Source organism: Dromiciops gliroides, chromosome 3 (genome assembly GCF_019393635.1).
Source record: "Dromiciops gliroides isolate mDroGli1 chromosome 3, mDroGli1.pri, whole genome shotgun sequence".
Classification (NCBI taxonomy): Eukaryota; Metazoa; Chordata; class Mammalia; order Microbiotheria; family Microbiotheriidae; genus Dromiciops; species Dromiciops gliroides.
In genome coordinates, this window is record NC_057863.1 from 542,389,273 (window position 1) to 542,411,697 (window position 22,425).

The window sequence follows — 22,425 nt, forward strand, 5'->3', positions numbered from 1 at the left end:
ACATAAACACGTTACTAAATTTGGCTTTGATCCAGACACATGGTGGTAAGAAGTGTTATAGATTGCATAACTACCTCAACCCTCTATTATATAAAGGAGGGAATGTAATGGAATGTACTAAATTTGATCATTGACAACGCTATGCTAAGGTTTAGTAAAAAATCCAGCAATTCAGTTAAAGAAGAAGAATCCAGCTTTCCAGACCAGAATCCAGCTTCCTCCTGATGACATCTTACCACTCCAAGAAGACAAGAAAACTGAGAAAAGACTTACAAAGACTTAATTATTTTTTTACTGTTTCATCTAGGAACACCTCTTCCTAGAAGAAACAAAGGGGGGGACACAGTGGTAGACCTCTGCTCTGCCTTTTTCTCTATACCACTGCATGAGGATTTCCAGTATTTGTCTTTACCTGGAAAAATACAGAGTGGACCTGGACTAGACTCCCACAGGGATTTGTGGACAGTCCTACATTATTTTCTCAAATTTTACAACAGGACCTGGCCTCTATTACTTTTTTTTTTTTTTTTAGTGAGGAAATTGGGGTTAAGTGACTTGCTCAAGGTCACACAGCTAGTAAGTGTTAAGTGTCTGAGGTCGGATTTGAACTCAGGTACTCCTGACTCCAGGGCCAGTGCTCTATCCACTGCACCACCTAGCTGCCCCCCTCTATTACTTTTAAAGGTTCCACTTCAGTGCAGTATGTTGATTTATTTTTGGACTCCCCTGAAGCTGCCACCTGTCAGGAAGACAGCCACCATTTATTATTTAGAACTATACAAGAGAGGCCACAAGGTCTCTAAGTCAATGGTGCAATGATGCTTACCTCAGGTAGAATATTTGGGCTTCATTCTGGCTGCTGGAACTTGCTCTGTCTCTCCTAAGTGAGTCCAGGCTATTCAACAATTCGCTGCTCCCTCTACTAAGAAGCAGTTAAGGGCCATTCTGGGAGCAGCTGGGTATTGCAGACAATGGATACCCTCTTTTGGTGAAATTACTAAGCCTCTTATAGCTCTAACCAAAAATTCTGTCCCAGAACCTTTACAGCTGGATTCCCAGCATATCTCAGCTATAACAGAATTGAAGTGGGCATTGTTATCAGCACCTGCACTAGGACTCCCAGATTACAGTAAGTCTTTTACTCTTTTTGTGCATGAACAGAAGGGAGTGGCTTCTGGGGTCCTGACTCAATCATTAGGACCCATCCAGCGTCCAATAGCTTATTATTCCAGCCAACTAGATTCTGTGGCCTCTGGGGTGTCACCCTGACTCAGGGCAGTGGTGGCTACAGCCCTTTTGGTAGAAAAAGCCTCTGATTTGGTCCTAGGTAATCATCTTACAATACAATGTCCCCACGAAGTAGAGGCTCTCTTACTATGCCATAGAACACAAGCCTTTTCAGATCAAAGGCTGGCTAAGTATGAAGTAACCCTGCTAGGTCATGAAAATATCTCTTGAAAACGCTGTACAGTCTTTAACCCAGCAACACTGCTCCCTAACTTACCACTCTTTGGGGAGCCGTTGCATGACTGTGCCTCTTTAGTTGATATGGCTGAGAAACCCCATGATGACCTTTTGGATACACCTTTAGAGAACCCTGATATTGTCCTCTATATGGATGATTCTTCATTTATGAAAGATGGCACCTGTTTCACTGGGGCTGCTGTAGTTACTGATTATGATATTATCTGGGCTGCTTCTCTGCCTTCACATTTTAGTGTACAAGCTGCTGAACTTGTGGCTCTTACACAAGCCTGTAACATAGCCATAGGGAAGAGCACTACCATTTATACTGACTCCAGATATGCCTTCGGTGTATGTCATGTGGTAGGCATGCTTTGGCTACAGAGGGGCTTTCTAAGGTCCTCTGGCAAAGCTATTGCTAATGGAGACCTTATCAAGGGCCTCCTATCTGCCCTGAAACTTCTCTCTGCTCTAGCCATTGTACATTGCCCTGCCCACACAGGGAATAGTGATCCTGTTTCAATGGGGAATGCACAAGCTGATTCAGCAGCTAAGCTCGCTACTTTAGAAGCCCCTGAACATATATTTAACCTCTCACCTTCTGAGGATGTTTCTCTCCACCTAACTTATGATGATTCTGAAGTAGAAAGGTGGAAAAAGAGATTCAAGGCTAAACAGATCAGTGGAGTCTGGATGTCTTTGGAGGGAAAACCACTTCTCCCCCAGAAATTCTATCACCAGGTATGCCTGTCTATTCACAAGAAAGGCCATTTTGGCACACAAGGCATTGTGGACTCAGTTAAAAGGACCTTCTTAGCACCAGGTATAACTAATGCAGCGTCTCGAATCTGCTCGGGCTGCTCCACATGTCAATCTTACAATCAACATGCCTTCCGTGCTAAAGCATATGGAGGGCGCCCTTTGGCATATACACCTTTTGAACATCTACAAATTGACTTTATTTCTATGCCCAAAGCAGGACAATATAAATTTTGCCTTGTTATTATTGACAAGCTCACTCGATGGGTGGAGGCTTTTCCTGCCCTACAAGCAACTGCTGGCTTTGTGGCCAAAGCTCTCTTTAAAGAGATTGTTCCCCACTTTGGGCCACCAGCATGCATTGACTCCGATAGAGGTACACATTTTACAGATTCAATTCTCTCCCAGATTTATTCTTTCTTGGGAGTAACTCCTAGATTTCATACTCCTTACCAACCTCAAAGCTCAGGCCAAGTTGAACGTATGAATAAAGAGATTAAGAGCATGATTGGAAAATTATGTACTGAAACCCATTTAAAATGGCCTGATATTCTGCCCTTGGTATTATTCTCTCTGAGCAGTAGACCAAGAGGGGAACTCCACATATCTCCTTATGAGATGCTTTTTGGTCACCCTCCTATCCAAGCTAAAACTTTTCCCCCAGTCTATACATCACTGGTGGGAGGTGATAATTCTGTTGCTTCCTATATACAGGAACTACAAACTAGGCTATGTGAACTCCATGAAGCAGGAGTTGCTGTACAAGCTGGTCCTTTAGACTTTTCCTTGCATGATTTAAGTCCTGGAGACAATGTATATATTAAGAATTTTCAGCGGACCAGTGGGACCCAGCCCGCTTGGGAGGGACCTTTTCAGGTATTATTGACAACTCCTACTGCTATTAAAATTGGAGAAAAATCTTGTATTCATTGTTCCCATGTGAAGCCCACACCATTTGTGGGTAAAGTAATTTCAGATAAAACTCAACCAGCTGCTAAAGAGCAAAGAAACCGAACAGAGCCCAGGGGTAATAGACAGTTCCAATTTGCAAGCATTATCACTTAATTGCAAACCCTTGCAGTCAAACTCCATAAGGTATCAGGAAATGGAAATTGTCTTTTTAGAGCCCTTGGAGACAAGTTAGAAGTTCATTCGAGAAACCATCTCAAACACAGACAAGAAACTGCTAATTATATGCTCAGTCATAAAGAAGACTTTAGGTCTTTTATAGAAACAGATATTCCCTTTGAAGAATATGTTGCTGATTTGAAAAAAGCTGGTACTTGTGCTGGGAACGACACCATTGTAGCCTTTGCCAAACATAGCCAACTGAATGTAATCATTCACCAGTTGAATGAACCTCTATGGCAAATTTGTGGCACAGACAAAGTTGACGCTAAAGAACTCCATATTTTCTACCATAACGGTCATTATGACAGCATTAGAAGAATCAATGATGATTCAGAAAACCCTGCCACTTTGGCATGCAGAGAATTGGGGAACCAGTTTCAAAAATGTGGTGTACCCCAAATTCTAGCATTATAAGCTCCTACCTTAAACAAGCTTTTCCTCCTACAGGTGAAGAACTTTTCCACTGAGAGCACATGGCTCTGTCTTCTAGAAAGGGTTATTGAACCTTATTTCTTGATTTATAAGACAATTAATGAAGATATTCAGTCTTGCTGATGTTTTATTTCCTTTTGATAAATTGTTTATCATTTGAAGTATCTGTTATTGTCATTGTACTAGATAGAGAATTCATGGACAAGATGGTGTGGTTTACTTGCTTAATGAAGATTCTGTAATGTTTAATAATATCAGCCATTTACGTTCATTTATCATTTGTATGTCATTGTGACTATGTATACTTTGGGTATGGTTTGGGATTATATATTTATTTCAAGTATATCCTAAGTTATGCAGTGTAGTATGCATTTTTATTTTTATTTGAAATTAATAAGAGATTTATGATTTATGGAAACATCATTTCAGAGACTAATTGCTCTTACAATGAGCTTGATGGAGATGGTTCAAGTCCACGTTGCCGGCCCTGGAGAGAATATATGTACAACAGGAGGAGAGACAGGTACATGTAAGATACCCTGACGGAGGCTGAGAGAACAGCCAAATACATTCAGGAAGTCCATAGTTTGCTTATGAGAGCAACTATGTAGAGCACAATTGCTGGATATAGTCCAGTTTCTTCCTCTCTCACTCCAAAAATGGTCTGGTGTCATGTTAGCCTTAACACATGAACCTGGTTTAACTTAACTTGGCTTTTTCACTCAATCTGGTGACATGGTCAGAATCCATCCACCTGAGGCCTAGCACAATTATTAGATGTCTATGCACCACGAGATGTGGTATGGTAACCTTTCCATAACATTTTCAGGTGTCATCATGGACACATAACTAAATTTGGCCTTGATCCAGGCATATAGTGGTGAAAAGTGTTAGTAATATCATAACTGTCTCAATTTTGTATTGCGTATGGATGTGACTATCCTCCAAAGGGGGGACTCCAATATGCTGTATATATCAAGTTTAAATTTGTTTTGTATATTTTGAAGAACTTTCATTATTTAATTTGAACATTTTTGGACGATGCTATGCTAAAGATTAATGAAAACCCAGCAGTTCCAGAGACAGCCAGAATCCAGACCAGAATCCAATTCCCCAGATGATATCTCAAACCTCCTTTGAAGACAAGGATTTAAGGATTTTAAATGGACATTTTTGGTTTTTTGTTTTTCCTTCTGTTACTATATACATCATCTGTATTATGTATTTTCCCTTTCCTATATTGTTATTAGTATATTGTTTGTTAGCATTGGTTATGATATTCTGTTATTTTTAAAATTTATTTTTTGTTTATTATTTATTGTTCCATCAAGGAAACACCCCATGTTTTTTGATGAAACAAAGGGGGGGAATGTAAAGAATTAATTGTTATTTGAGGTTTTTATGACCCTATCTTTTGGCTAGAATTTAAAAAAAAAAAAACCTCGGCACGTGCACTGGCCTCTGGGGCTCTGTAAATGGCACGGCACTTGACCCACTGGTTGTAGCCATCGCCATGGCACTGGCACCTCACGTCATCACCACTCACCGACACCTACATGGGACTGGCAAAATTATAATGATTGGAAGCCTAGTGAGGGCAGTCATGTGACTGTCAGAGCAGCCAGCCAATTGGCTGGGGGCTGTATGGGGTCTGCTGGGAGAAGGGAGGAGATTGGCCATTCTAGCTAGAAGCTGGAAGGCGACAGGACACTGCTGTGTATTCTCAGCTGATTCCTGGGCAGTGGTGTTATTCAGGTTGTATAATTTCCCTTTCTTCATTTTATTTCCTTTCCCTTGATCCTACTGATCCTGTTTGTGTGGTTTTTTTTTTTTAAGTTCATTCTTGTTAAATAAATCCTGCTTTGTTTTGAGGGAGGCTGCCAGTCTCCTTCCTTGCCTCAATATTGTGGTGAGCCACTTAGCTAACACTCCCCAATTAAAAATTGGTCCCCACATTATGTTTGTAAAAATAAGTCTTTTTCCCTTTTGGGGGGATGTCTTTGGGATATAAATCTAAAACTATATATTTAAAAAAATAAAAAAGAAATAATATTTTATTCTTGAGCCAATAGAGACCTGAGGAAGGTATTCAGTAGGGCAGTGCCATTGGGATGGGGGTATGGAGGAAGAAAGCAGATATACCATTGAGGAGGCTGCTACAGTGTCCAAGTGAGAGGTGCTGAAGGCCTGAACTAGGGTGATAGCTGAGGAGGGGAGGGGAGGGGACAGATGTGAGACACGTTATGGAGCTGGAAAGTGACAAGAGTTTACAAACAATCGTAAATATGGAGGATGGAGAGTGAGGAGTGGATAATGACAGAGGTTGTAAACTGGAGGGAAGGTGGTACCCTCAATAAAATGAGCGAGTTTGGGATGCAAAAAAGTAGTAATCAGAAGAAAATTAATATCTCTAAATATTTACATCAATAAAATAAAGAACAGACCAATGAATTGGGTATACTTTTTTAAAAAAAAAACTAAAAGAAAAACAAAATTGAGAAAACCACTGAATTAATGAATAAAACTAGAGTTGATTTTATAAAACAGAATAAAATAGATAAACCATTCATATGCTTTTTAAAAAGAGAAAAAAAATCTGGTTTTCACTAGTATCAAAAATTTTTTTAAAAAGATAAATAATCCACTAATGAGATAAAATGAAAGCAATTATGAAGACATCTTGCCCAATTAAATGTCAATAAATTTAACAATTTAAATGAAATGGAAGAATACAAATATATGTATTGCTTAGATTAACAGAAAAGGAAATAAAATGTCTAAAGAAATCAATTTTGGAAAAAGAAATTGAACAGGTGAATAAATGAGGTTCCTAAGGAAAAAATATCAGAACCAGATGGATTTACAAGGGAATTCTACCAAATATTTAAAGGTCAACTCATTCTAATATGAAATAAATTATTTGGAATAATAGACAAAGTAGGAATCCTATTAAATACTTTTTATAAAACAAATATGGTGCTGATACCTCAACCAGGAAGAGCAAAAACAGAGAAAGACAATTATAGAACAATTTCACTATGAATATGGATGTAAAAATCCCAAACAATATATAGGAAACAACAGCATTATATCATGAAAATTATATATTGTAAATTTATACCAGGAATGCAAGTATGGTTTCACATAAATAAAACCATTAACATATGTTCAGGCCAAATTTAGTATGGGGAGAGTTAATTGGGCAGCTCGCCGTAATATTGGGGTTCAGGAAATAATGAGGGACCTCTAGGTCCAGACTTTCCCATTCTCCAAACTGCCTCTTTTTCAGTTATGTCTCCCAGACTAATAAGAAAGGAGATTAACAGCCTCTTTTCCACAAACAAATCAGGTTTTATTAATGGGAACAAAATTTACAACACACATAAAGTTAATAGGGCCAGGAACAATGAGAAAGGGGATAGAGAAAGGGAAAAATATGACTCACTTCAAAGATGGTTAGAATCTTAATCTCTAGGGTAAAAAGGCCCCCAGGTACCTTGAATAAGCTCTGTTTCCTCAGCTACTCAGAACAGCTTGGGTCTGGAAAAAACTAACTCAAACCCTAAACTTGTTTCCAGCTCAGCTGGCCTAACGAGCTAGCTTCGCCTCAGTATCACAAACTCACCACCACCTGGAATCTGTAGTTCTACAAAGATACAGCTTTTCAGTATCTCCTGGTTAGGTCCGAAGATCAAACACACCTAGCTCCTCTCTCTCTGTCTCTCTCTCTCTCTCTCTGTCTCTCTCTCTGTCTCTCTCTCTCTCTCTCTCTGTCTCTGTCTCTGTCTCTGTCTCTGTCTCTCTCTGTCTCTCTCTCTCTCTCTCTGTCTCTGTCTCTGTCTCTGTCTCTGTCTCTCTGTCTCTTCCTTCCCTGTCCCTCTCTGAGTACTCTCTCCCCCTTCCTGCCTCTCTCACAGGAAGGGTGGTTCTATAGCCATGCTGAGTCTCCAATTGGTTCAACATATGCCCTGGGCTCGTGTGGGTGTGGGGTAACTTCCAGGTGGGGTTTAGGTACTTTAATTTGATACTTTGACTCAATAAATGTTCTTTGTGTTGTTTGTTCTATAATCTCTTAAAGTACACACCCATCTTCTCTTAGGCTTTTAAAACTTTCATCTTTTCAGATGGACCATGATGAAACAAAGCTGGGGTTATGAAAACACCAAATCACAATTCCTTACACATAATTGATTATATCAATAACAAAAATCAGATGATTATATAAATTGATGCAGAAAAAGCTACTGATAAAATAAGCACTCATTCCTATTAAAAACACTTGAAAGTGGGGCAGCTAGATGGCGCAGTGGACAGAGTACTGGCCCTGGATTCAGGAAGTCCTGAGTTCAAATCCGGTCTCAGACACTTGACATATACTAGCTGTGTGACCCTGGGCAAGTCATTTAACCCCAATTGCCCCACCAAAAAAAAAAAATGGGAAAAAAAAACACTTGAAAGCATATGTATAAATGGATTTTTTCTTTAAATGATAACAAGCATCTACCTAAAACTATCAACCAGCATTATTTGTAAAGGGAATAAGGTATAAGCCTCTCAATAAAATCTGTAGTGAAACAAAGATGTCCGTTATCACCACTACTATTTTTTATTGTACTAGAAACAATAGTGATAGCAACAAAAGAAGAGCAAAGAAATTAAAGGAATTAGAATAGGCAATGAGATAACAAAACTATCTTTTTCAGATGAAGTACTTGGAAAATCCTAGATATTCAACTAAAATACTAATTGAAACAATCATTTTAGCAAAGTAGGAGGATATAAAATAAACCCATATAAATCATCAACATGTCTATATATTACCGACAAAGCCCTGCAAGAAGAGATAGTAAGAGACAACCCATTTAAAATAACTGTAGGAAACATAAAATACCTGGGAGTATACCTGCCAAGACACCACCAGAAACTACATGAACATGATAATGAAACATATCTTTATACAAATAAAGCAAGATTTAAATAATTGGAGAAATATTAATTCTTCATGGGTGGGAAGAGCCAATATAAGAAAAATGGCAAAAAAGGGGGAAAATTGTACAAAAAATATTTATAGCAACTCTTGGTGGAGGCTAAGAATTGAGAATCAAGGGAATGAATGTCCATCAATTGAGGAATGATGGAAAAAGCTGTGTTATATGATTGTAGTGGAATGGACTTGTGCTATAGGAAATGACAAGCAGGATGATCCCCGAAAAACCTTGAAAGACTAATGAATATCGATGTATAGTGAAGTGAGTAGAGCTGAGAGGGCATTGTGCGTAGTGACAGCAGTATTGTTCAATGAGTAATTGTGAATGACTTAACTACTCTCAGCAGTGCAATGATCCAAGACAATCCCAAGGAGCTAATGAGGAAGCTTACTATGCACCCCTATAGAAAGAACTGATAAAAAGAACACTTGTGGATTGTACATATGTAACATGGTTGCAATCTTGTGGAGGGGGGAGGAAAGGGAGGGAGGGAGGGAGAAAAATTTAGAACTCTAAATCTTATGAAAATGAATGTTGAAAACTACCCTTACATGTAAATGGAAAAGAAAATAAATGTTTGTTGAAAGAATAAAAAAAAGAAAAGAAAAATGGCAATTCTACCTAATCTAATCTTCTTATTCAATGTCATCTCAACTAAACTACCAAAATTATATATTGAATTAGAATAATAATAAAATTCATTTGGAAAGACAAAAGGTCAAGAATATTGAGGAATTAGTGAAAAAAATATGGAAAGGAAGGGAGTTTAGAAGTACCAGATCTTAAACTACATTATGAGGCAGTAATTATCAAAACTATCTGGCTAACAAATAGAAAGGTGAATCAATGGAACATAGTAGACATACAATACACAGTAGTAAATGATTATAGCAACCTTGTGTTCAATAAATGTAAGATCTAAGTTTTGGGGTTAAAAATACACTCTTTGGTTAAAAAAAATTCAGTATGGACCAATATCTTATGCCAGCTACCAAGATAAGGTTAAAATGGATACATGTCCTAGATATAAAGGGAGATGTCATAAGTAAATCAGAAAAAGATGGGACATATTACCTATCAGACTTATGGATAGGAGAAATATTTATGAAGAAAGAAGACATAGCATTGTGAGATGTAAAATGGATAACTTTGAGTACACTAAATTGAGAAAGATTGTGCACAAACAAAACAAATGTCCCCAAGATCAGAAGGAAAGCAGAAAACTGAGGGGAAAAATTTATAGACAGTTTCTCAGATAAAGGTCTCATATTTCAAATTTACGAAGAACTTCGTCAAGTCTATAAGATTTATGAGTCATTTCCCAATTGATAAATGGCTAAAACATATGAACAGGCAGTTTTCTAATGAAGAAATAAAAACAATTTAGTCATATAAAATGCTTTAAAGCATTATTGATTAGAAAAAGGCAAATTTAAATATCCTTGAGATACCAGTTTACACCTATTAGATTAGCTAAAATGATTTAAAGGGGAAAGTGAAAAATGTTGGAGGAGATGTATAAAAATTGGAACAATGATTTACTGTTGGTGGAATTGTGAAATAATATAACAGTTTTGGAGAAAAATCTGGAATTATGTGCAAAGAGTTATTAAACTACCTATATAACCTTTGACCCAGCAAAGGGTCTGTTGATTTCCAAAGATGACTAGGGGAAAAAAGAAAACAACCTCTATGTTCTAAAATGTTTATAGCAGCTCTTTTTGTGGTGGCAAAGAACTGGCAGTTTCAGGGATGTCCATCAGTTGGGGAATGACTATACAAGTTGTGATGTATGTTTGTGATAGAATACTACTGTGCTATAAGAAATAATGAGCTCAATGATTTTAGAAAAACATGGAAAGACTTGCAGAAAATAACAAAGAGGGGAATGAGCAGAGCCAGGACATTATATACAGTAACAACAGTATTGTTTTAAGAATGACTTGGAGGATATGAACAGGCGGTTTTCAGATAAAGAAATTAAAACTATATGTAGCCACATGAAAAAATATTCTTAAGAGATCACTACTGCTTAGAGAAATGCAAATTAAAACTACTCTGAGGTACTACCTGATACCTATCCAATTGGCCAATATGACAAAAATGGAAAATTATCAATGCTGGAGAAGATGGGAGAAAATTGGAACACATGCATTGTTGGTGGAGTTATGAAAAACCTGGAAAGATTTACATGAATTGATGCTGAGTGAAATGAGCAGAAGCAAGAGAACATTGTACATAGTAAAAGCAACATTGTTCCATGATCAACTATAATAGACTTATCTTTTCTTAGCAATACAATGATCCAAGACAATGCCAAAAGAATCATGATGGAAAATGTTCTCAACGTCCAGAAAAAGAACTATGGAGTCACTTTTGTTGTTGTTGTTTCTTCTTTCTTGTGTTCTTTTCCATTTGTACTGATTCTTCTCTCACAACATGACTAATGTGGAAATATGTTTAAGATGATTGTAATGTATAACCTATATCATATTGTTTGCAGGCTTTGGGAGGGGGCAAGGGGGTTGGAAGAGAGGGTGGCAAAAAAAATTTGGAACTCAAAATCTTATAAAAATGAATGTTGAAAATTATCTTTACATGTAAAAAATAAAATTACATTGGAAAAAATAAAATATTGTTTAAAAAAGACTTTGAGCAAGTAAGTTGTTTTCACTATTCTAAGTACACAGTTTAACTATAAAGGACACAAGAAAAATGCTATCTGCATTCAGAGAAAGAACTGAGGAATAGAAGTATGTACAGAATAATTTTATACATATCTACCTATTTGTGTCTAGTCTAACCATATCTAAAACAGGGGGTGGGTTGGAGGGAAGAAAAAACACTTTTCATGACAATTTTGTTTTCTATTTAAAAGGAATAACAAGGGGCAGCTAGGTGGCACAGTGGATAGAGCACCGGCCCTGGAGTCAGGAGTACCTGAGTTCAAATCCAGCCTTAGACACTTAACACTTAACTAGCTGTGTGACCCTGGGCAAGTCACTTAACCCCAATTGCCTCACTAAAAAACAAACAAACAAACAAAAAAAACAGAATAACAAGGTGTACATAGTAATTTTGAAATTTCATGTGCAATCATATTTTTTGTTGTACTGTTATAGAAATGGTTGTTTTATTCCATAAATTAAAAAGAAAAGAATATGAGGTTTGGGGAACAATCTGACCTGTGAGACCTATACAAGGATGGGGAGATAAGGTAGGATAGACGCAAGCTGGACCAGAGTTTCTATGCCCTTTAAGGTGTGGTTGCCCAGAATTTGAGACAACATTCCTGATTCCTAGAGCTAACACATCAGTGGAAACTGTTTTCAGGCTCTGTTATCCTTCTCTTCAATTACAATATCCTTTGTTTGTTTTTAGTATCAACCTGGTCCTGTTCCTACCAGCCATGATCTGGACCACAAAGTGGAATCCCTGGCCAGCTGCCTGCAATGGCCCCACTCTACCTTTATACCTCATATTCCTCATTTGTGGCATTCTGAGCTTTGGTAAGTTTGCTTTGGTCTCTGTCATTGTGGCCTCCACATACCCACTGATATTTCACTTCAATCAAACCATCAATTCAAGAAACACTTGTTTAGCCCCTGTTGCACACGGAGCCCTGTGTTTGAATACTAGTGGAGGTACAAAGTTGAGATAAGGAATGGTCTCTGATCTGAGGGCTATTGTCCCACTACTAGGCACCTTCACCAATCTCTGCAATGTAGCATCCTAGAATTATAGGGTCAGAGGGGATCTTATCCAGTCTGATCTAGACCCATCCAAGAAAATAGGAAAGTTTAGAAAGAGTTACCACATGCACAGCTGTTTTCCCTCTTCTAACATAGCGGTGAAAAAGTGCAGCTTTTTGTGCACTCTCTATGAAAGAGGTACAGGGAAGGTTCTCACCAGTGACACACACAACCAAAGGGAATACAAAGACAGAATTAGAGTTTTAGAACTGGAAAAGACCCCAGAGATCATTGAGTTCAATCCTCTTATTTCACTGAAGAAACAGAGGTCCAGAGACCTCCAGTGACTTGTCCAAGGTCACAAAAGTAGTCACTACTAGAGCTAATAATTTAACTCCAATCCTGTCCTTCCAGGCACAGTTACCCAGGATGCCACCACTACAGTAATACCTGGTAAGCTCCCATAATCACACTCTTCCTCCTCCCCACTGAGCTGCCCTGCTCTGTCCCATGCAGGCCTCCCACAGCTCTCTGGCCCATCCTCCTTTTGTGGCTGCACAGTCACAGAATAAGGGCACATCCAACCCCAGCCCAGAAGCCTGGCCTTCCTCTGCTTTAGAAAGTGATCTCTGAGCAGCCTCAGGGGTGAGGTAGAGGCTGGTGCCCTCCATGGGGCCACTGACAGGAGCTGCTGCCTCCCTGTCTCCACCCCCAACTTTCAGCCCCCATCAGCAGCAGCTCTGCCCCCCGCCAATACTCCACGTAGCAAAGAGGGGGAACGTCTTGTCTCTGTCTCTCAGATGTATCCAGAGGAAAGTGATTTCCCCAAGGAAGGGGTGGGGTGAGGGGCTCAAAGCAGAGCAGCACCTGAGCAGGAACACACCCACAGCTTCATGGTCCTGGGCTGCCCTGACCCCTGCTCTGAAGGCCACATTAACTGCACCACCCCAGTGTTCTTTGAGTCTCTTCTGTTTTGTGCCTGCTTCTCCACACAGGAACATTCACAGTATCTGGCCCTCTGGACCAGCCCATCCTGGCCTGGGTGGGGCAAGACGTCCTGCTCCCCTGTCACCTCTCCCCTAAGATGGATGCTCGGGGAATGACTGTGAAGTGGCTCAGAGGCCCATTGGTCATGCACTTGTACCTCAGGGGGCAGGAGGTGGAGGAAGTCCAGGCCCCTGCATTCCAAGGGAGAACAAAGATGCTGAGAGAGCACATGGCTGAGGGGAAGGTGACTGTGAAAATCTGCCAAGTCCAGCTCTCTGACGCCGGACACTACACATGTTATTTCCATGCAGGCCCCTTTTACAGTGAAGCCAACTTTGACCTTCAGGTAACAGGTAGGTCCTACCTAGGTCATGGGTTATCTCTAGGGCCAGAAGGGGCCTTCAGACACTGGCATGGATCTTGAGAGTGTGTAAAGTGCTGTCCATACATTATCTCACTGGAGTCTCACAACCACCTTGTGGGTTAGTATTTATTTCTGTAACAGGGACTACCCTGGTCCCCACTGACTGTGGGCCAGGTGTGTTATCTTTTAGCCCCTCAGGGTCCTCTGGTTTTTAATAGGGTTGGAAGTGTCCAGCCTCTCTGTCATTGGCTCAATTCCCTTCCAATGATTTTCTTCCAATTTTAGGGGATCTTTTGGACCTTTATTCTATGTCACCACTTAATAGATTAGCTTTTACACAGGAATATTTATTTCTAGTGTTATGAGAACAAATTACAAATAACGCTTTCCTTGATCCTGAGGACATTGTCCTCCCCACTGTAAAAAAATTAATAGCTAATTAATCTAATCTTGAAAAATTATATAACTGGACTTATGAAAAATTATGATTATATGAAAAATTATAAGCTTAGAAAAATTACAATTGGGCCGTAAATCCTGCCCCAGCTGCCATTCAAATGTAAGAATATTTTTGATGACTAGGGCTATTTTGGTGGCTAAAGCTGACTGGAGGACTAATCTGGGGACTGTTGACTAACTGGCTATCTGACTGCGTTTAATTTAATGTGGGCCATTTATAAAGTTCCACCACACTGCTCCACTCCCAAATTGATATTAAGAAGCCTCTTAACTAAATAATCAAAGCAGAGTTTATTTATGAGATACTATTTAAAATTAAGAATACAGGGAAATAAAATGTACAACCTGACTTCATTGTGGTACATCTTTTTCCACTGTCTCTTTCCCACCTGCTATGCCTGGAACTTATTTAATACAATAAGGGCCTTAGCCGCCTCTTGCCTTAGGGCACTCAGGTCCTTTATTCTAACTCCGAGCCCCTTTTACTTTGTAAATCCCCCTGCTTCTAACTTTCCTCTCCTTACTGCCACTGCTGAACCCCTGTGTTTCTCTCTCACCGACCTTCTGTCTGTCTACTCCGTCAGTCTGCCCTTTGGCCTCTCTTTTCTCTGCTCCTAGTCCTTTATCCTTCTCCTGCATCCTTGTAGCCCCGTCTCTAATCTGCCGCCCCAAAATTGATAATCTCGTCAGCTGCCGTTTAGTCTTGTCTGCTGGTCCCCAGTCCTCTTCTCAGCCTATCTCCAACCTTTCTAATCTCATCAGCCCCCCCCCCTTGACCTCTTCTCCCTTCTCCTCTGCATCCTCGTAGCCCCATCTGTCTTCTCCAACCTTTCTAATCTCGTCTGCTCCTCCCTCAGTCTCTCTATCTTGTCTGACCTCCCCTGTCTCATTCCCAGGTCTATATATACCTTTTCTTCTCTCCACTCAAATCTCAGGGCTTCCTGCACCCCCACAGACCAAGCTAATCCTCCAGCCAGGGTGGTGGCTGGTGGTGGGGGGTGTGCTTGAGCCTCACGTGCTACACCAGAGCCCAGCCTGGACAAGCCCAGGATCTTTCGGATACCTCCGCTCAGGTTGGAGGGAGCTGGGGGCTTTTTTCCGCCAGCTGTCTGATCTGGGGTCTTGTACAGCCCACAGGGCTTTTTGGCTCAGCTGAAGCAGAGGGGGAGGGGCACCAGCACCTCCCACACAGAAGAGACCCTGAGGGCCTAAGGCTTTCTAATCTCAGCCTAAAGGTAGGGTCCCCAAATCAAAATAAATTTCCACACCACCCAGGCCACCTCAGTCTCTGGAGAGTTGGGGGATGGGGTAGCTTCAGGTTCCCAGATTAGTCCAGTTGCCATGTAGCAGAACCAAGTTCCAAGTCCAGTGTTTCCCTTGGATTCAATTCCCAGGCACCCTCATTTGTCAGGGCTTCCCTTCTGGGCTGGAAGCAACATTTGGCCTTGATTCTTCCCTCCAAGGCCTCCATGACTTGTGCCTGGGTCAGGTGGAAAGTCTCCAACCTGTAGCCAATGGCTTCTCCCAGACCCAGGCCCCTGCATCTCCCACATGGGTGTCTCCGTGGTAGATCAGCTGATAAGGCCAAAGCAAAGCCCCCTTATTCTCCCCGCTCGATTTCAACTATTTCCCTCTTTAACCAATAGGCAGGGGTGTATTTTGAACCCAGGACCTGTCCCCAGTTCAGAACAATCCTCTGGGGTCTCTGGGCAGCCTTTCACCTGCATCCCTAGTGCCTACAGGAGGGAATCTCAGAGCAGTCAATGGTGCAGGATCTGACATAATCCCCCAGGTTCAGATGAAAATCACAATCATCACATGCACAATTACATCATGCACCTTCAATAAAGCAAGGAGAAACAATGACAAAATATGCATGTTTACCATTAGACTTTCAGGGCCTTTCTCAACCCACTTTCTCAAGAAAAATGAAGAGCAAAGACAAATAAAGCTGGATGCCCCCTTGGATGGAAGCCCAGGTCCTTCTGAGCTGTCTAAGCCTCATGGAGCTCTCCCCACTGAGAGATCTTTCAGGCCTGAGTTTCCACTAGCAGGTTGGGATGATGTGCTCTCTGGCCATCTATCCAGATGACCAGACTCCCTCAGTCCTCTCTGAGCTCCACTGCTCTGCCACCAGAGCTCTCCCCTGGTTCCCCCATCCTCTAAGATGCTCAGCTGCACAGCCATGGTTTAAGGGCCAGCCTAACACCAACCCGGAAGCCTGAGCTCCTTCCTCTCTTGTAAGTCATCTATGGCAGGGGTAGAGAAGACCTGATGCTTCCCTAAAGGCCATTGATGGCAGCAGGAGCCTTCCTGCCCCTGCCTCCAACCCCCCATCCCCAAACAGCTGACCTACCTCCATGAATACATAAGGCAATCAAGGGAGAGAAGGTCTTATATACAAATGAATCACAGTTTGGAAAGGGAGCCCAGAAGTGTGCCCACAGCAGAGCAGCAACTGATCCTGGAACAGAACCCAGAGCTTTGTAATCCTGGGATCCCCTGCCTCCCACCCCACACCCATACCTGCTCTCCCTCCTTGTCCCACATTGTCCTCTGATTTTCCTCTGCTCTGTCCCTAGAAATGCCCACAGGAGAATTCACTGTGATTGGCCCTGTTGGGATCTTTCAGGCCAAGCAGGGGGAGGATGTCCTGCTCCCCTGTCACCTCTCCCCTAAGATGGATGCTGGGAAGATGACTGTGAAATGGTTCAGAAACCAGACCCTTGTGCACAGTTACCCTAATGAGGACAAGGTGGAGGAAACACAGGACCCTGAGTTCCAGGGGAGGACCGAGCTGCTGAAAGATGACCTGGCAGAGGGGAAGGTGATCTTGAGAATCCATCAGGTTCAGCTCTCTGATGCCGGTCACTACATTTGTCAGTTCCAGTCGCCTGGATATTCCAATGATGCCAGCTTTGAACTGCAGGTAACAGGTAAGTCCCACTTGGTCTCTGGCTTCCTTCTGCAAGGTCACTGAGTCAACCCCCCTCATTCTACAGATGAGGAAAATGGGGCACAGAGAGGAAAGATGCTTTGACCAACATCATGTAACTTGGAAATGGCCAGGCTGAGACTCACACTCAGCTCTTCCTACTCCAACTGTGGCCATGCCCTTCTCCTCCACACACCCCTTGGATACAGTAGGTGTGAAATCCTGAACTTTGAGGAAGGGACCCACTCTCTTTGAGAAGTGAACCTTGACTCATGTCTTTCATTCTTCTCCCTCCCATTGATCCTTCTGGCCTGGAGTTTCTCACTAAACAATCCTGGAGGACTTCCTGATATGCTGGGCCTCTGACATTCAGATAATTCTCTTCTCTAATTACAATGGGCCAGGCTTCATCTGGGACCCCAAGACATACACTGACCAGGCTACTGTGTGTCTGAGGGCTCTCTGACTGTCATCTGTGTAGCTTCCACCACCCTGGCCTAGTCACAAATATTTACTGGATTCCTTCTGTGTGCCCAGCTCTGGGCTAGATGAGGCTGTTGGGGAGAGATAGGAAGGAAATCTAGTCTCATCCCTTGAAGACTTTGCAGTCTAGCATTGGAGAAATGATGATTGGGGTCAGCTAGGTGGCACAGTGGATAGAGCACCAACCCTGGAGTCAGGAGGACCTGAGTTCAAATCTGGCCTCAGACACTTAACACTTAATAGCTGTGTGACCCTGGGCAAGTCACTTAACCCCCATTGCCTTGCCAAAAAAAAAAAAGAGAGAGAGAGAGAAATGATGATTAACATCCTCCAAGATAATCTGAAGGAGAAGGAAAAGCAGTGTGACCCAGTGGTTAGAGTCCTGGACTTGGATTCAGGAAGACCTGGATCCAGATGCTGCCTCTGACTCTTATTAGTTGTGTGAGCACTATGTTCTCTGTGCCAACTTAATTCTAAAAAAGAATTTATTTTGGCTGTATCCACACCAGCAATGTCTCAGGCGCAAAGGTACTGATGTACACACCTAGGTCTTAACTAGAACAAAATGAATGTATTCCAATTCACAGGATTTGAAATTATAATTATATAAAATGTGGCAATTGGTTATAAACTAATAGGACTGGGGCAGCTAGGTGGCGCAGTTGATAGAGCACCAACCCTGGATTCAGGAGGACCTGAGTTCAAATCCAGCCTCAGACCCATGACACTTACTAGCTGTCACTTAACCCAAATTGCCTCACCAAAAAACAACAACAACAACAAAAAATAAACTAATAGGACTATGCAGTGGCGATTCAAATAATGTGACCACTTCAAGGAATCCATTCTGCAACCTAATCAGGACCTAGTTGTGTATGAAGTGGTAGATTATAGGGGTCATAATTTAATTCCAAAAGCATTTATTAGGCACCTACTGCATGTAGAACTTAGGTGGGGGAGATGGGAAGTTTAGATGACAGGTCTCTGCCCTCACATCATTCAGTTTAGGAAAGGACTAAGATAGTAAGACCTAAGCAGAATCCTCATTAATACAAGATCAGGGCATGAGAAGGGTACAAAATGAAATGATGTGTGGAGCCTGCTGGGGAAGGTGTTAGTGCCACGGGAATCTGGGAAGACTTCCTAGAAGTGCTGGCATTTTAATTGGCCTTGAACAGCTTGGTGGGGGCTCAGCAGGGAGAGAGGGAGGAAGGGCATGCCCAGCACTGGGAACTGTGTTGGCAAAGGCCTGGAGGCTGGAAGAGCAGGTCATCTTGAGGGCACAACGTGTGGTTCAGTCTGGCTGAAGCACGAGCACATGGAGAGAGGTGGGATGGCAGGCTGGCACCAGAGTGAGGAGGTGACCCCAGTGTGAAGGCCAAGGGAAGAGAGGTGAGCTCCACAGAAAAGAGCCCCTGAATGTGGTGGAGGGCATGAATGGCCTGAGCAGAGCCATGGGCAGAGCAGAAGAGCCTGGCCAATGATGGAAAGGTGGAGGCTAAGGGAAGACTCCAGGCAGGGAGAGAGGAGGATTTATGCCAGGGAGAAGGGAGAGGAAGGGAAGGCTGGCAAAGCTGGTCTGGAGGCAGGATGAGAAGGAATTATCAGAGCCTTTGATAGTCCAGGTGAGGGACACAGGGGGCATCAGAGATTGCTCAAACAGAGTGGAATGGGTAAATCATGATCCCTCAGATTTTAAATGGTGAATGAGAGAAAGGGACTGATTTAAGGACAAATAACGCCCCCTTAACCAGTCAAAATGAGGACAAAGATCCCACACAGAAGACAAAGGGTTTTCAGAGAAGTTGGAAGAGCAGGAGAGTGTCTAGTCTCTGCAGCCAGTGGAAGAAAGAACAATAATGTCCCAGAAGGGGTTGGGCAATAACACCAGAGAGGTCAAGGTGCATGAAGACTCCAGGTAATTCTACTATAACCATTTGTTAGGAGGCCAACGATGCCTTTGGAGAGAACATTCCAATAGAACACTGTGGGGGAGAAAGCCAGATGGGAGGGCACAGAATAGTAAGGGTGGTATGAGGCCCTGAAGACTTTGGGGTGTAAGGGGCTAAGATTCTAGCTAGTCTGTCTAAAACATTGAATGAGTGGTCGCCAATAAATTAGAAGCTTTAGCAAGAGTTAAGCATTTATTAAGGAGAATAAGAATTTGGTGAAGAGAGAGAGAAAGGCCTAGATTCATCTATCTGTCAAAGGGAGAGCGCATTTTTAGCTCCACTCTCCACCAGCATCCTCACGAAAAGAGAGTGAGAGAGCCAGCCTCGCCCCCTCTTTCTCCCACAAGCAAACGTGGGAAGGAGCCACTGGAGAAGGAGCCCCTGAAGGTGTGTGAGAGAGGGGGTGATTATGGAGCGGGGGCCCTAGAAGAGGGAGGGAGGAAAGGGGACAGGATCAGAGGCCCAGGGAGAGGCATCAGCCTTAATGAGCAGGGAGGCCAGAGGAAGAGAAGAGAGTGAGGGGTGATGCAGAGGAGCTCTGAGGATGAAGGAAGGCAGGGAGAGGCCTCACCCTCAGGCTCACACTGGACTGTCTCTCCAGGATTCAGCTCCCTCACAGAACCTGAGAGCTGGAAGGGAGCCCAGAGACACCAAGTCCAACCAGAACCTGAAAGTGAAGTAGGGATGGATCTCATTGATCAAATTGATCATGAGGTGTCCCAAAGAATGACAAGGCTCAGTGACTCAGTTTCTGAGTTTTATTAAAAGACTGTGATGATCACAGGGAGACCACAGAAAAGGAACAAGAGAAAGGTGTCTCAAATACAGAGATGAAAATGGTTTTGTTTATAGTGAGAAAAGTAGGTTACTTCCTCATTGTCTTAATCTCCTCCTTGTGGGAGGTTCATATCCTACTTTGGAATTCCTGGGGTGTTGAGATGTCCTCCAAGGTGGGTACCTTTCTCACTAGGGGTGTGTTTTGGGGGCTCTAAACATCATAAGGTGAACTTAAGGACATCTTGTCCTTCTGCACATGTTCATAAAGACATGCTTAAACTTGTCAGAGCCAGAAGATCTCTCTGTTTATGATATCTCTTTATTTTAAGATCTGGTTTCTAGGTACAGTTTCTGTTTCCTGTCATCTAGGAATGCCAGTTTAAACAGTCCAGTTATTTATGGCTGGTTAGGGTCTCTGGCTTCTGTTGATTCTGTTTGGTTGATAAAAAAAATTTTTTTAAACCCTTAAAGCTCCAGGAAACTGTGAATAAAGACTGAAGCCTTCTGATTAGTAAGAACTCAGGTCTTTAGTTTCTCTGTTAACCCTTTTACCTACTGTTGATAAGAACTCAAGCCTTAGTTTATCTGTTAACCCTTGTTAACTACTGTTGATTAGAACTCAGGTCTAAGAATTCAGGACTTAGCTTATCTGTTAACCACTTTTTAGCCTCCTCCTTCAAAAGGAAAGCTCTGAAGTGTCTAAACACCCAGGAAACATGGTCATCCAGCCTCTGGCTGAAGACCCTCAGGAGAAGGAGGCCTTGACCCCTCCAGAGGCAGCCCAGCCCACCTGGGGCAGATCTCCTGGGCAAGAAGGTTAGGCCTCCCTACCTCTTCTGGCTGTTGTTCCCAATCCAGATTCTGGGGCCAAAAGAGAGACATCAGGCCCCTTCCCAGGACACTGGTTCATCTGGTGGATGTCAGGGATGGGCTCTCTAAGCAGCTGGAGGGCTGTCTGTCTGTACCCACAAGCAGACACCACAATGCCATCTGGTTCACTTCTGCTTCTAAGCTCATATCCTGACCTAGACTATGAGCTCCTCAGGGGCAGGGCCTGCTTTGTTTCCCTTCTCTCCCCTGCTCCTTCCCTGGCCCAAGGGCCTAGGACAGGGCTGGGCAGGCCCATAGAAGACTCTCAGCAGGGACATCTTGTCCTCTTAGAAAAATCCTGCTCTCCAACATTCTAGGAAGAGCCCTGAGGCAGGGAGGGGGCACTTCTACACTAGGGGCCAGTTCTGGCCCTGGGCTTTGCCATTGTCCAGCCTCAGGAGAATGTCCTTCTGCCAGGGATCTAGCTCAGAGGATAATTAGCCCCCTGAAAAGCTGTCTTCCTCTAAGGCAGAACAGGTAGAATCTGGGATTCCAGCTCAAAGAGACCCCATACATCATTTAATTCACATCTTACATTTGGTAAAATGAGGCCCAAAGCAGCAAAAAGATTTACCTTGGGGGCACAATGGATAAAGCACCAGCCCTGGATTCAGGAGAACCTGAGTTCAAATATGGCCTCAGACACTTGACACTTTCTAGCTGTGTGACCCTGGGCAAGTCATTTAACCCTTTCATTGCCCCTCCAAAAAAAAAAAAAAGATTTACCTCATTAAGTCCCTGAGAAGTCCCAGAGATGGGATTTGACCCCAGCTCTCCTAACTCCAAGTCCATCTTTTCCTTTTGTTTCAAAGGAGGGTCTCCACTTTCTTCTTTCACCAATCCATCTTGCACAGGCTGCCAGATTCAGGTCCCTAAAACACAGCTGTGGTTGTGTCACTTCAACTGTGCAAGAAGCTTCCATGGCTCCCTATTGTTTATAGAGTCCTCCCTAATCTGGCCCCATCTTAACTGTCCATCCTCATGGCCCCTCCCTGTACTCTGTTGCCCATGTTACTCAGGAGGAAATTGAAGCACTGGGCTCCTGGGAGGTTGGGGGAAGGGAAGGTTACTGACAGAGGGCATAGGTGCTGATGGAGACTCCTCTTTGGGCATTGAACAATACCTTCTCTAG

At 42.6% G+C, this 22,425-nt stretch overlaps 1 protein-coding gene across 1 annotated transcript in view; it reads left to right on the plus strand.

The window, feature by feature from the left end:
- Window positions 1-22,425, plus strand: part of LOC122749863 (butyrophilin-like protein 8) — a 30,381-nt gene that overhangs the window by 2,232 nt on the left and 5,724 nt on the right. The window contains exons 2-5 of the mRNA XM_043996423.1: window positions 12,156-12,283; window positions 12,881-12,919; window positions 13,462-13,806; window positions 16,859-17,212. Coding sequence (XP_043852358.1) covers window positions 12,184-12,283; window positions 12,881-12,919; window positions 13,462-13,806; window positions 16,859-17,212 — 838 coding nt within the window. The 5' untranslated portion in view covers window positions 12,156-12,183. The remainder of the gene's footprint in view (window positions 1-12,155; window positions 12,284-12,880; window positions 12,920-13,461; window positions 13,807-16,858; window positions 17,213-22,425) is intronic.